Raw genomic sequence first — 15112 nt, 5'->3', positions numbered from 1 at the left:
ATATATACATTCTGAGACATGGACTGAAATGAACAGTGAATTTTATTAACATTACATCATCCTAATTTTCACCTCAAAATTTTGCCTCCTCCAATGAGCCGCCACTGTTCATGATCCAGCTTCACCAACAGAAGAAGTGTGTAAGGTTTTAAATGAATCTTTGCAAATCAACTTTCCTAATAATTTGCTAATTAGCAAGTTTTATGATGCAGGGAACTACACTAACCTTTTCCACTGGCGGCACTTGTGCTACTAATTTTTTCATTTACTGGCGCAAAACATGATTTGGTCTCACAAATTATTTATAGTAAGCCGCTCTGGATAATAATGAACAATAATGAAATTGTATTGCATACAGATGTGCGTTTTATTTTACTTGCCATCTTTTAAACCACATTCCTTCTTGTTTCATTTCTTACAGTACACACAGTGCATTGCTCCGTCTTGATACCTTAACCCAGGGCTGTAGCTGGGGTTAGAGGGGCCCTATTCAGGTTGTACAGTGGGCCCTGTTTGAAATGGTTTAATTTGTACTGTATGTTCGTTCTATTTATTTATTTGTTCTATTTACCCAATGGTTAAGTTTTTTAAGTTTGGAGGTGTCCAGAAACTAATTTAAAATAGCACTGCATAGTCTTCACTGTAAAATAAAATACACAGTCAAACCAAAATGTATTCAGACACCTTCAACATTTCTCACATTATCACAGTTTATTTGCTATAGTTTAGAAATTTAGTAATAAAATATGACAAGAACTCAGAGTTAAACTGTGTCAGAACAAATTCCTCTTGATAATGTAAGATAACTTTGATAGAAATATATGTAATGGAATCAACCAAAACTTCAGACAACTGTCAGTATGACTATTTACACAACTATAAATACTTTGTTGAACAGTTACCAAGCAAGCAATGCTTAATTTTGTCCAGTCTGTGGTGTGAAAAGGTTGCATTAGCAATTAAAGAAAGAAACACTTAAGCAAAACATGGTCAGGTCCCTAATTTAATATATCAAGTCAAGTCAAGTCTGCGGTCACTTTAAGAGACAGTGCATCCATTATAATGATACACATCCGATTTCTTTCTCAACTCTTTACTTTCACTTAAGACATAACCACAGACTTTTTCGAACACACTTTCCATGACGGGTATTTTGACATATTTTGTATGTATTTGTCGGTACAAAAGCAAGAAGACTTTGAGACATGTCTCTGTGTGCGCCCTGAACACCAGAACACTGCGGTGCTGAATTGAGCTCTTTCGCATCTTTTTCTGTTTATTTAAACTCTGATTTGTATTTGTTCATTCAGGTGCACGAGGACGCAAACCTCCTGAAGGAGAGCTCTGTTCATTGTTGCTGCCTGTGAGACCCGGCTCTCTTGTGCGCACTGAACAGAGCGTGCGAGTAACCAGCTACTCGGTTCAGCTGGACCGCATCTTGTGTTTGAATGATTTAAACTCTTTTGAATGATTAAATTGGCAAGGTTTAAAAACATGTGAAAATGAGTCGCGGGGCTGAAGCCAACTTGATGTGTTGAATGATCAGAGAACGTTATAAAACGTATTCTTAAAATAAACATTTCTGTTTTAATAAATGCTCATAGTAAATCATAGCATATTGGCTAAAAAATAAGGCAGGTACAAAAATAATCAGTGATACATTTGCGACCTCATAAAAATTGGTTGCAAAATTGGGTCGCAATGGCATTTCATAAGGTCACATATGCAGTGTAGTTCCCTGTGATGAATGCGGCTAAAGTAAACCGTCTATCTGAGAGCGGCTCGGGAGAGAGGGGCAGGGTCAGCAGAGCTCAGTAACATTTAAAGGAAAATGCTAAAACTGCTTGCTCTGAAAAGAGCTGTTTTTGATAGTGTAAACAAGATGTTTTTTACAGTACCATTGAGAAAATTCATTAAGACCCTAAAGAATCACATAGGCTTGTGGAAAATGGCCATCTGATGACCACTTTAAGCTACACATTTCCTTTTGTCTCAACTCAAGGATTCAGCAGAATACTAGCCCATATGGTAATGGACAGTAACATAATTGTACTTGGGTCCTACTATGATTAAAGACTTTAAAATAGGACATTCTGTCTTTATTCACCCCTCACTCACCCATGTTGTTACAAACATTTGCCATTCTTTGTTTAGACACTTTGACATTTTCTAAATATCTTTTGTGTGTCACAGAATAAAAAATATATATTATACAGGTTTACAATGACATGAGTATGAGTTTGAATTAAATTAAAATTTGAGGTTTGATTTACACATTTAACAAATAAAAGGGGGGTGATTTTTTTTTATAATTCATCCGTTTAAATTATATTATGCCTTAAAGTTCTGCATAATTAAGGGTGTGACCACTTGAGTGACAGGTGGATTGACGCTTGCTGTTGCCGCCATCGAGCTAGGTGGGTGTGGTTTCAGCAACCAGCTCCCGCCTTTTTGTCCATTTTCGATTATCCAGGAGTGATGCTAGGTGATGCGATGTTAAGATGGTGATGGCCAGCTTCGCCTATTTTAGGCTTCAAAACCACTCTTTGGAAACCTATGGGTGACGTCATGGACACTACATCCATATTTTATACAGTCTATGTAAATTATAAAATAATCAGCCCAGCCGCTACGGGAGACGTTCAAACTAATAGCACGTAATTTACGTCTCTATGATGACTGGTTGATATATCAGATGGGAGGCTAGCCTCCTTTATGATGTTCCTTTTCTCAACACTTCTCAGCGGTGAAAGTGAACATTCGATGCTGATTTGCTAAAAAAAAATTTAACAATGGAGACACTAGCACTCATCTCTTCCCTGGCCTCCCCCTCCCCTTCTCTAGCACTTAGCAGTTGTAATTACATCAGCAGATTTGGCACATTCGCGATAGAAAAGCAGAGCTTTCACTTAATGGTATTACAACTGTGAAATTACAAACAAAAATATATACATTCTGAGACATGGACTGAAATGAACAGTGAATTTTATTAACATTACATCATCCTAATTTTCACCTCAAAATTTTGCCTCCTCCAATGAGCCGCCACTGTTCATGATCCAGCTTCACCAACAGAAGAAGTGTGTAAGGTTTTAAATGAATCTTTGCAAATCAACTTTCCTAATAATTTGCTAATTAGCAAGTTTTATGATGCAGGGAACTACACTAACCTTTTCCACTGGCGGCACTTGTGCTACTAACTTTTTCAGTTACTGGCGCAAAACATGATTTGGTCTCACAAATTATTTATAGTAAGCCGCTCTGGATAATAATGAACAATAATGAAATTGTATTGCATATAGATGTGCGTTTTATTTTACTTGCCATCTTTTAAACCACATTCCTTCTTGTTTCATTTCTTACAGTACACACAGTGCATTGCTCCGTCTTGATACCTTAACCCAGGGCTGTAGCTGGGGTTAGAGGGGCCCTATTCAGGTTGTACAGTGGGCCCTGTTTGAAATGGTTTAATTTGTACTGTATGTTCATTCTATTTATTTATTTGTTCTATTTACCCAATGGTTAAGTTTTTTAAGTTTGGAGGTGTCCAGAAACTAATTTAAAATAGCACTGCATAGTCTTCACTGTAAAATAAAATACACAGTCAAACCAAAATGTATTCAGACACCTTCAACATTTCTCACATTATCACAGTTTATTTGCTATAGTTTAGAAATTTAGTAATAAAATATGACAAGAACTCAGAGTTAAACTGTGTCAGAACAAATTCCTCTTGATAATGTAAGATAACTTTGATAGAAAGATATGTAATGGAATCAACCAAAACTTCAGACAACTGTCAGTATGACTATTTACACAACTATAAATACTTTGTTGAACAGTTACCAAGCAAGCAATGCTTAATTTTGTCCAGTCTGTGGTGTGAAAAGGTTGCATTAGCAATTAAAGAAAGAAACACTTAAGCAAAACATGGTCAGGTCCCTAATTTAATATATCAAGTCAAGTCAAGTCTGCGGTCACTTTAAGAGACAGTGCATCCATTATAATGATACACATCCGATTTCTTTCTCAACTCTTTACTTTCACTTAAGACATAACCACAGACTTTTTCGAACACACTTTCCATGACGGGTATTTTGACATATTTTGTATGTATTTGTCGGTACAAAAGCAAGAAGACTTTGAGACATGTCTCTGTGTGCGCCCTGAACACCAGAACACTGCGGTGCTGAATTGAGCTCTTTCGCATCTTTTTCTGTTTATTTAAACTCTGATTTGTATTTGTTCATTCAGGTGCACGAGGACGCAAACCTCCTGAAGGAGAGCTCTGTTCATTGTTGCTGCCTGTGAGACCCGGCTCTCTTGTGCGCACTGAACAGAGCGTGCGAGTAACCAGCTACTCGGTTCAGCTGGACCGCATCTTGTGTTTGAATGATTTAAACTCTTTTGAATGATTAAATTGGCAAGGTTTAAAAACATGTGAAAATGAGTCGCGGGGCTGAAGCCAACTTGATGTGTTGAATGATCAGAGAATGTAATAAAACGTATTCTTAAAATAAACTTTTCTGTTTTAATAAATGCTCATAGTAAATCATAGCATATTGGCTAAAAAATAAGGCAAGTACAAAAATAATCAGTGATACATTTGCGACCTCATAAAAATTGGTTGCACAATTGGGTCGCAATGGCATTTCATAAGGTCGCATATGCAGTGTAGTTCCCTGTGATAAATGCGGCTAAAGTAAACCGTCTATCTGAGAGCGGCTCGGGAGAGAGGGGCAGGGTCAGCAGAGCTCAGTAACATTTAAAGGAAAATGCTAAAACTGCTTGCTCTGAAAAGAGCTGTTTTTGATAGTGTAAACAAGATGTTTTTTACAGTACCATTGAGAAAATTCATTAAGACCCTAAAGAATCACATAGGCTTGTGGAAAATGGCCATCTGATGACCACTTTAAGCTACACATTTCCTTTTGTCTCAACTCAAGGATTCAGCAGAATACAAGCCCATATGGTAATGGACAGTAACATAATTGTACTTGGGCCCTACTATGATTAAAGACTTTAAAATAGGACATTCTGTCTTTATTCACCCCTCACTCACCCATGTTGTTACAAACATTTGCCATTCTTTGTTTAGACACTTTGACATTTTCTAAATATCTTTTGTGTGTCACAGAATAAAAAATATATATTATACAGGTTTACAATGACATGAGTATGAGTTTGAATTAAATTAAAATTTGAGGTTTGATTTACACATTTAACAAATAAAATGTGGAATGCAAGACTGTAGATGAGTGTGTGTCTCTTTGTACTTGTGTGTAGTTACTTGTAAAGAACCTGCAGTTTGAGGATGGGAAGATGATTGCTGCATCCCAGTATTTTAAAGCTGTTTTCAGTTCCACTGTGGAGCTCTCTGAGGATGAAAAACAATTTGCTGAACAGATAAGGGTGAAAATATATCACTCATTTCATTACTAGTCCCCTTTATAGTCTTTGTGTTATTGATATTCTTTGTCTGTATGCTACAAACTTGTTAGTATTAAACACTACTTTTCTACATTCTGAAAGATAATGTTTGTTGAAAGCAGAAAGATAAAGTATTTATTGTTTTTTGTCCAGGTGGTGTGGAAGAGTATTTTGACTAATGTAGAGAAGATTGAAGACAGTACTGACTTCTTTAAATCTGGTGCTGCTTCAATGGATGTAGTCAGGTAATGTGTGAATGTTTAATTCTCATCATACTGTACATACATTATTTTAAGAAAAAATTTTCCCTTTATATAATCCAAAAGATTTGTTCTTATTTTTGTACTATAGACTGGTGGAAGAGGTAAAGTTGAGGGCGGCACAGTTGCAGTTGCAGAATGAGGATGTTTACATGGCAACAAGCTTTGAAGAGTTCATTCAAATGTGTGTGAGGAAGCTGAGAGGAGAAGACGAGGAAGAAGAGTTCACCGTTGACTATGTTAGTATTGCATCTGTTAAATTGGTAGTAGCTTATAATTATATATATTTTGTTTTGGAATATATATACAGTACATATATAATTTATATACAAAAATGCAATGCTGAAACAGACAATTTTTCAGCATTTTACAGAATATTACAAATAATATCCGGAACTCTAGAAGTCCATATATACATTAATTTTAAGTTTGATGTCTGCAGTACATTCCAAAAAAGTTGGCAACGAAGAATGATGTACTTGTGATAGTAATTGTTGCATTTTTAAGTGGAAATTTTAACATTACTTCTATAAAGATTCAGATTTTCAGGTTTTTAATTTGAGATACTATAGATCTAGACTTCAAACACAGTGGTAAACATCACAGGTTTCAAATTTTGAATCACTGACTGTTAATGAAAAAAGAAAGTTGATTAGGTAAATTGTCTTTTATACAGTTGTTTTGTTGTTGTTGTGTATATATTTGTAATTTTGTATTTTATGATTATATCTGCATTCTATATCTGCATGAGTATCTGCATTTCTGTTGTAGGTAGAAAAGAAACTCAACAACATGACAATCCGCATCCCACACCAGCTTTTCATAAACGGGGAGTTTGTAGATGCTAAAGGGGGAAAGACCTATAAGACCATTAACCCCACTGATGGACAGGTACACAGGGGACAGTTTCCTTTTTCACTCCGTCTTTCTGCATGATCTATTTTCTTCTTTTTCACATTAATATTTCAACATTTGTTTGTATAGGCAATCTGTGATCTGTCCTTAGCTCAGATCTCGGATGTGGAAAAAGCAGTGGCTGCAGCTAAAGAAGCATTTGAGGAGGGAGAGTGGGGCAAGATGAACCCCAGAGACCGAGGCAAACTACTCTACAAGTACATGCATATTATATTTAAACACTGCAGTTACACATAGGTTTCTTTCTTTCTTATGTTTCTGCATTGAATTGGAAATTGTTTGAATAAAGTACTTACCAAATTTGGTTCCGATTATCTTTGCTCAGACCATACTGCTCGATATGTGATGGACAATGATTATTTGTAACACAGTCCCTGCAGTGATAAACATATTAGTAAAGTTTCTTAATTGTAATTGTGAGTATGTGTCTATTTTCCAGATTGGCTGATCTGATGGAGCAGCATCAGGAAGAGTTGGCCACTATTGAGAGCATAGACTCAGGAGCAGTCTATACTCTTGCCCTCAAAACGCACATCGGCATGTCTATTCAAACGTTCAGATATTTTGCTGGCTGGTGTGACAAGATTCAGGTTTGTTTGTTATTTATCAGAATATTTATTTATCAGCCATCATTTGTGATATATGCCACAGTGTCATATTTAGGATATTATGTTATTAAAGTGTACATTCTTTTTTTTTTTAAAGCTCTATTTACCTTATTTAAACATTTTTGAAAGAATTTGTTCGGAATAAAACAAGGGACAAATTGAATTTTGTGATAAAAAAAAAAAGATGCACTGAATGCTGTTCATTTAAGCTTAACTGAACCCAGAAAATTAATTTAAAGCTAATTTGACTGCATTGTATTATAAACTTCAGGTTTATTAATATAAAAAATTAACATATCCTTGTGTGTCTGAAATATATATTCAATTATTCTCCACAGGGCTGCACTATTCCTATCAACCAGGCTCGACCTAATCGAAACCATACCTTTACCAAGAAAGAACCAATAGGGTAAAATCAGCTCTTCTCATAATTATTATTTTTTTGTCCAGCCTCACCATGAAAAAAATCAGCATAAGTACGATGTATTTAGTTAATCTGGATAGAGTGTTGGGAATATTTAGCTCTTGCTTTTTCATGTTCAGTGTGTGTGCAATTGTCATTCCGTGGAATTATCCACTGATGATGCTGGCATGGAAAACTGCAGCCTGCCTAGCAGCTGGAAACACTGTGGTGCTCAAACCTGCACAGGTAAAAAACTTTTATATTAAAACAAAAATACACACAGGCATGATATATTTAACCCGAACAATACACACACAGAATTTAAGGACTGTTTCTACATTCTATTCTAGGTCACACCTTTGACTGCTCTAAAGTTTGCTGAATTAACTGCATTGGCGAAGGTTCCGAAAGGTGTGGTGAACATACTACCAGGATCAGGTACATATAAACCAAAACTTACACAAACCTGTCAATGAAAATAAACTGATATACTCTTGACCTGTTTTTTTGGACACAATTCAATATCAATACTGTAAATATTAAGTGTAACACACATTATTGTTTAGTACATCTGATTAATCCTGCTTGTAGATTCATTGAATATTTGTTACATATGTAAATTTTAGGGTCTCTAGTTGGTCAGCGGTTATCTGACCACCCTGATGTTCGAAAACTTGGCTTCACCGGCTCCACTGAGATTGGAAAACAGATCATGAAGTGGTGAATGAGCATCATTTAAAAAATCTAAACAGTGCTGTGGTTTGAGTATCTCTTTAATTTAAAGTTTTCAGATTTCAGCTTTTGTAGTAAAAAAAAAATCATCAAAATGTTTGCGTATCTTGTAGCTGTGCAGTCAGCAATCTGAAGAAGGTTTCTCTTGAGCTAGGAGGAAAGTCTCCTCTCATCATTTTTAATGACTGTGATCTGGACAAGGCTGTCAGAATGGTTTGTTTACCTCATTACCATCACACAATTATATTTGTAATGTTACAGTCTCGGACAGATTTTATACCCTCCACACACACTTCTTGTCTACAGGGTATGAGCTCTGTGTTCTTCAATAAGGGAGAGAACTGCATTGCAGCAGGAAGACTTTTCATTGAGGAATCTATCCATGACACTTTTGTGGAGAGAGTGGTAAAGAGCAATACTTATGGTTTAATAGCTTCATCTCTATTTATACATAGACTGTTGATTTACCTGTGGCTGAATCCCAGCTATTCTGATACATGGCCATGACGCACTCTTGTGAGTTATGGCCGTCTATCAGCTCAAGCTTTTGGAGGCAATTTGCAGCTACTAAAAATCAGGTCATACTAACCTCTTAAAATAATTTGACTAAGACCATTTGATTTTAACTCCAGTGTAAAAGGCATACTGTGATAGCCTAGATGATTTTATAAACCATTTGTAACTCCATTATCTTAATTCAAAGCTCATAGCATATATAACTGCATCTATGTAGGTGAGTGAAATAAAGAAGATGAAGATTGGCGATCCACTGGACCGTTCCACAGACCATGGCCCCCAGAACCACAAAGCTCATCTGGACAAACTGGTGGAATACTGTGAAAAGGGGGTCAAAGAAGGAGCTAAATTAGTATGTGGAGGGAAGCAAGTGAACCGTCCAGGTTAGAGGAGTGTGTGAGCATATGCATAAGTCTTAGTGAGGGACAAAGTACAATGTTGTTTACATCTTGTATCTCTTTAGGTTTTTTCTTTGAGCCAACTGTTTTCACTGACGTGCAGGATCACATGTATATTGCTGTTGAGGAGTCCTTTGGGCCAGTCATGATCATCTCCAAATTTAGTAATGGGTTGGTAGCAACTAGAAATAAGATACTTTTACCTCTAAACTGCTGATTGTTTCACACCAGTCAGTCTATATAAACTTAGCTTTCAGTCATTTTAAATGATTTATAATTTATTTAACTATACAGATTGTTCAGAGTTGTAACAACATGACCAAAAGCAAAATTGTAAACTGCCTTTTCCTCAATCTCCCTCATTCAGAGAAGTTGACAAAGTGCTGCAGAGGGCTAATGCTACAGAATATGGTTTAGCATCAGGTGTGTTTACACGTGACATCAGTAAGGCTCTGTACGTGAGTGAAAAACTTCAGGCTGGCACTGTGTTCATCAATACTTACAACAAGACTGATGTGGCTGCTCCTTTTGGTGGCTTTAAACAGTCTGGCTTTGGCAAAGATTTGGGTAAGACAAAAATTACGATTGTGTGAATGATAGAATTATTTTGATGCATGATAAATTAATTGAATTGAACACATATCCAATAAATACTTTTTGTATATTGTTTTAAATGGGTGTATTTCTCCCCAACAGGACAAGAAGCTCTGAATGAGTATCTAAAGACTAAATGTGTCACTGTTGAATACTAATACAATAATAAAATACTGGACATATTGTGCACCGCATAAAATTATTGAATTTTAATGCTCTAAAGTGCCAGCTAAGGACCATTACATTTAGCCTTCAAGTAAGTTGTCGTGACGCAGTAATTATTTGTTTTGTGTGTAATAATTGATGGATTACATTTCAGTTGAGGCAATTAAGAAAAATAAAATAAAATCTTTAGTACTTACTTTCCTACTCTTAAATGGTACCTGTAAATGTCTTATTGTATATAAGCTCAGAGAATTCAAGGATCATACATTGTATTTTTATCAGTTATTATAATGAATGTTGTTGCACTATATCATTTATTTTGAGATAATTGTTTGAAAAACAAGTTGAGATGCTGTGAAATAATGTCTGACTAGCCATCAAACAATTTTGGATAAAACTATTTTTACACATGGTTACTGCACTGATAATGCTTGATAGTTTTAAATAATTTATATTAATCTAAAGAAATAACATAAGTATATTTTATGGTTTAGAAAAAAAACCTCCAACATAGTTTTTCATAATCTTCTTTAGAATCAGATTAACATATTCCAAGCATGTGCCACAAAAGAATAAAATCCAGTATTTTCTTCTAATATTGTTTAGTGTGCTTTCTTCACGGGCATTTGTGATTGGTGAAAAAAAAATCCAGATTAACATGAAATAATGATCTGTACTGCACATTACAACAACTGGAATCCATATCCAACATCACAGCAACACTTTAACCGTATTTTCACTGTATAATTATTTAAAGAATTATTAATATTCCTAACAATAGGTTATTACACTGTCATAGTAATGTCATAGTTAATTCTCTATTAATTATTAAGAGGTTATTTGAGAACTGACAATTTACCTACCATTTTTACATTAAAACGTTGCTGGTGTAGGTAGAGTATTATTTTCTACAAGTTAATAAACAAAAGATGTTTATTCAGCATTCTGAGGCATATCCAATCATCCATCTTCTGTGGGGTCAATGGGAACCTGGAGCCTATCCCAGCATCTAGGGCCACAAACAGGGAACACCCTAGGCAGATGGCCAGCCACAGAGCTCACAACACAGACACAAACACTTTACACAATTTAGAGTCTCCAATTCATGAGTGCTGCATCTCTTTGTATTAAGGGGGAAATGGAAAACCTACACAGACACAGGGATAACATGCAAACTCTACACAGAAAGCCTCAACCACATCTTGAGGGGACCTTCTTGTTAGGCACCGTTCTGTCAGGATCCTGCTGCATTTCTTAGTAAAAAAAAAAGTGACGTGACATACAGCCATACATACAACATACAAGTATGACCCATACTCAGAATTCATGCTCTGCATTTAACCCATCCAAAGTGCACGCACACAGCAGTGAACACACACACACCGTGAACACACACCCGGAGCAGTGGGCAGCCATTTATGCTGTGGCGCCCGGGGAGCAGTTGGGCGTTCGGTGCCTTTCTCAAGGGCACCTAAGTCGTGGTTTTGCCGGCCCGAGACTCGACCCTTTCCTAAGGGAGGGTCTATGGGTTGAGTTCCTTTAGGAATTTTCCATAAACTTGAATTAAAATGAATCGCCTCCCAAAGGCTTAACATTGATCATTTGATCAATTTGTAGACATTTTTAACATTTGTGTAATTAAAATGATGAGCTGTAGTCTCTTATTGGCCTGTTTAAGCTCTCCATAAAACAAAACAAGCCCTACAAAGTTAATAATACTTATTTTAAAAACACGTACTATAAAGACACTTCATATTTAATGGTATTTCATTGTATTGATTACATTTAATATATTATAGTTCCAAGAAAGCATTTGCATTGGGTTTGTTTTAGCCTGAATTGTTGTTGCATTTACACAGTTTTGACCAGCAGGCATCACCAGCGTGTGATGTTTCTTGCTCTTCGAAACAGTGAATCATTTGAAGCTTTGAAAAGGTTCATTTCTACCACCACTATTCTCTTGTAGGACCAAATAACACTTAATAGCTGTGTTTCATTTGTTTTTTAATTCCGTCGATTAAAACTATATCTAATACAGTCTATTCAATGGTTTAGGTAGAAATATTTTGTGCCTCTTTGTTGCACGTGAGAGAACGAACGTTGTTTGCGATACATAAACGTAACGTCGCTCTCATCTGGTAACTGTTACTTTTCTCTGCGCTGATCACCAATAACAGTAATTTGTGGTTATCATAGGATAAGAAAGATTCTAGCGCAAACTTATATTTTGCAGTGAATGCTATAAAACAGTTTTGCAATTGTTATATATGCAGTTAAACTACAACGTTGTTATGCACAGACTCGTCCAGTCATCTAGTACGTAGTTAGTTTTAAAAGAGGCTCACTTAGGGATTACAATCCGTTTGGTTCATCAATGTTTTTGAGTTCAAAAGTTTTTGAGTCCGGTTTTTACAACTTCAAGTGAATTCATCACCACACTACACGGTTTTCGTTGCGTTATTTTTGTAGTCTCAGTAGAGCCCCACGTAGAAAATTCTACATCATTAAACGGGGCGGGCCCAATTGGCTGGTTGTGGACGACATTTTGCAAAACAAAACCGAGAACATTCGTGTGTTGATTTTCTAACACAAAACTGGCGTATCTTTCGCGAATATGTTTATAGAAGTCATGCTGTAAGAATTTGCATGCATAAACCCCAGCAAACACAGAACGTTCCCCTAACGTTAGTTTTTGGTTCCCGTTTGGTTATTTAGTAAAAAACCAAAAAAATAACGTTAGGGGAACGTTCTTTTTAGGTTTTTTTTTTTTTGCAACCATATACAATGTTGCAGGATGGTTATTTTTAAATAACCTGAAAATAACCTATAGAGAACGTTCCCTTATGGTTATTTTTAGGTTATTTTTTTGCAACCATAAAATAACGTTCCAAAAATGTTGCAGGGTGGTTATTTTAAAAATAACCTAAAAATAACCTTTAGAGATCGTTCCCTTATGGTTATTTTTAGGTTATTTTTTTGCAACCATAAAATAACGTTCCAAAAACGTTGCAGGGTGGTTATTTTAAAAATAACCTAAAAATAACCTTTAGAGAACGTTGCCTTATGGTTATTTTTAGGTTATTTTTTTGCAACCATAAAATAACGTTCCAAAAACGTTGCAGGGTGGTTATTTTAAAAATAACCTTTAGAGAATGTTCCCTTATGGTTATTTTTAGGTTATTTTTTTGCAACCATAAAATAACGTTCCTAAAATGATGCAGGGTGGTTATTCTAAAAATAACCTATAGAGAACGTTCCCTCATGGTTATTTTTTGCAAACATTTCCAGAATTCTCTCTTGGTCAGTTTTAGTTTATTTTTTTCATTGTTGATTATTTATTTTTGTGCAATAGGAGTATAAATTTACAAATAACACCCAAATGGTAACATAACTATTCAGAATTGCTGGACATATCACTGACATTAATAAATCTGGTTCATCAGAGCAAAAACTTTAACTGTTACACTATTGTTTTTGAAAGATCTTGTGACAGTGAAGACTGGAATAATGATGCAGAAAATTCAGCTTTGAATCACAGGAATGTGTTACATTTTAAAATAATATTCACACAAAAACAAATAATTTTACATTTATTCTAAATTGTATTAATAACTCACCCCAGACAGCACACGTACGTTGCGGAGACATCTGTGAAAAAGCAAATGAATCAGTACAACTCAGGTTTTTAACGTAACACCATATGCAGCCGTTGTTGCATAGAGCTTGGACTACACCAAAAATAGAACGAGGAATCATTTTACTGAAGGGGATTTGTCCAGTCCCGCTGCTTCCAGTGAAGACATTAGTGATTATGGTTTCCTTAATACAAGCAAAGTATTTCTAGAGTAAACACTAGAGACAGACTTTTTTTATTCCCTTTATACCCTTGGCTACTTTCACTCTCTACGAAAATACTAATATATATATATATATATATATACAGGTCCTTCTCAAAAAATTAGCATATTGTGATAAAGTTCATTATTTTCCATAATGTAATGATAAAAAATAAACTTTCATATATTTTAGATTCATTGCACACCAACTGAAATATTCAGGTCTTTTATTGTTTTAATACTGATGATTTTGGCATACAGCTCATGAAAACCCAAAATTCCTATCTCAATAAATTAGTATATTTCATCCGACCAATAAAAGAAAAGTGTTTTTAATACAAAAAAAGTCAACCTTCAAATAATTATGTTCAGTTATGCACTCAATACTTGGTCGGGAATCCTTTTGCAGAAATGACTGCTTCAATGCGGCGTGGCATGGAGGCAATCAGCCTGTGGCACTGCTGAGGAGTTATGGAGGCCAGGATGCTTCGATAGCGGCCTTAAGCTCATCCAGAGTGTTGGGTCTTGCGTCTCTCAACTTTCTCTTCACAATATCCCACAGATTCTCTATGGGGTTCAGGTCAGGAGAGTTGGCAGGCCAATTGAGAACAGTAATACCATGATCAGTAAACCATTTACCAGTGGTTTTGGCACTGTGAACAGGTGCCAGGTCGTGCTGAAAAACGAAATCTTCATCTCCATAAAGCTTTTCAGCAGATGGAAGCATGAAGTGCTCCAAAATCTCCTGATAACTAGCTGCATTGACCCTGCCCTTGATAAAACACAGTGGACCAACACAGCAGCTGACATGGCACCCCAGACCATCACTGACTGTGGGTACTTGACACTGGACTTCAGGCATTTTGGCATTTCCTTCTCCCCAGTCTTCCTCCAGACTCTGGCACCTTGATTTCCGGATGACATGCAAAATTTGCTTTCTTTCGAAAAAAGTACAACCTGAATTCCGGAAAAGTTAGGACGTTTTTTAAATTTTAATAGAATGAAAACTAAAGGAATTTCAAATCACATGAGCCAATATTTTATTCACAATAGAACATAGATAACATAGCAAATGTTTAAACTGAGAAATTTTACACTTTTATCCACTTAATTAGCTCATTTAAAATTTAATGCCTGCTACAGGTCTCAAAAAAGTTGGCACGGGGGCAACAAATGGCTAAAAAAGCAAGCAGTTTTGAAAAGATTCAGCTGGGAGAACATCTAGTGATTAATTAAGTTAATTGATATCAGGTCT

General features: G+C 35.7%; 1 protein-coding gene across 1 annotated transcript in view; it reads left to right on the top strand.

Moving 5' to 3' along the window:
* Nucleotides 1-10023, top strand: part of LOC132160575 (cytosolic 10-formyltetrahydrofolate dehydrogenase-like) — a 31398-nt gene extending 21375 nt beyond the window's left edge. The window contains exons 7-22 of the mRNA XM_059570220.1: nt 5287-5412; nt 5584-5675; nt 5782-5929; nt 6462-6581; nt 6675-6802; nt 7045-7195; nt 7552-7622; nt 7757-7862; nt 7967-8054; nt 8243-8336; nt 8462-8561; nt 8655-8753; nt 9082-9247; nt 9328-9433; nt 9630-9829; nt 9959-10023. Of these exons, the coding sequence (XP_059426203.1) occupies nt 5287-5412; nt 5584-5675; nt 5782-5929; nt 6462-6581; nt 6675-6802; nt 7045-7195; nt 7552-7622; nt 7757-7862; nt 7967-8054; nt 8243-8336; nt 8462-8561; nt 8655-8753; nt 9082-9247; nt 9328-9433; nt 9630-9829; nt 9959-10014 (1851 nt within the window). The 3' untranslated portion in view covers nt 10015-10023. The remainder of the gene's footprint in view (nt 1-5286; nt 5413-5583; nt 5676-5781; nt 5930-6461; nt 6582-6674; nt 6803-7044; nt 7196-7551; nt 7623-7756; nt 7863-7966; nt 8055-8242; nt 8337-8461; nt 8562-8654; nt 8754-9081; nt 9248-9327; nt 9434-9629; nt 9830-9958) is intronic.
* Nucleotides 10024-15112: the final 5089 nt, after the last annotated feature.

This window comes from Carassius carassius, chromosome 17 (genome assembly GCF_963082965.1).
Source record: "Carassius carassius chromosome 17, fCarCar2.1, whole genome shotgun sequence".
Taxonomy (NCBI): Eukaryota; Metazoa; Chordata; class Actinopteri; order Cypriniformes; family Cyprinidae; genus Carassius; species Carassius carassius.
The sequence above is the reverse complement of the archived record's forward strand: the minus strand, read 5'-3'. Positions and strand labels throughout refer to the sequence as shown.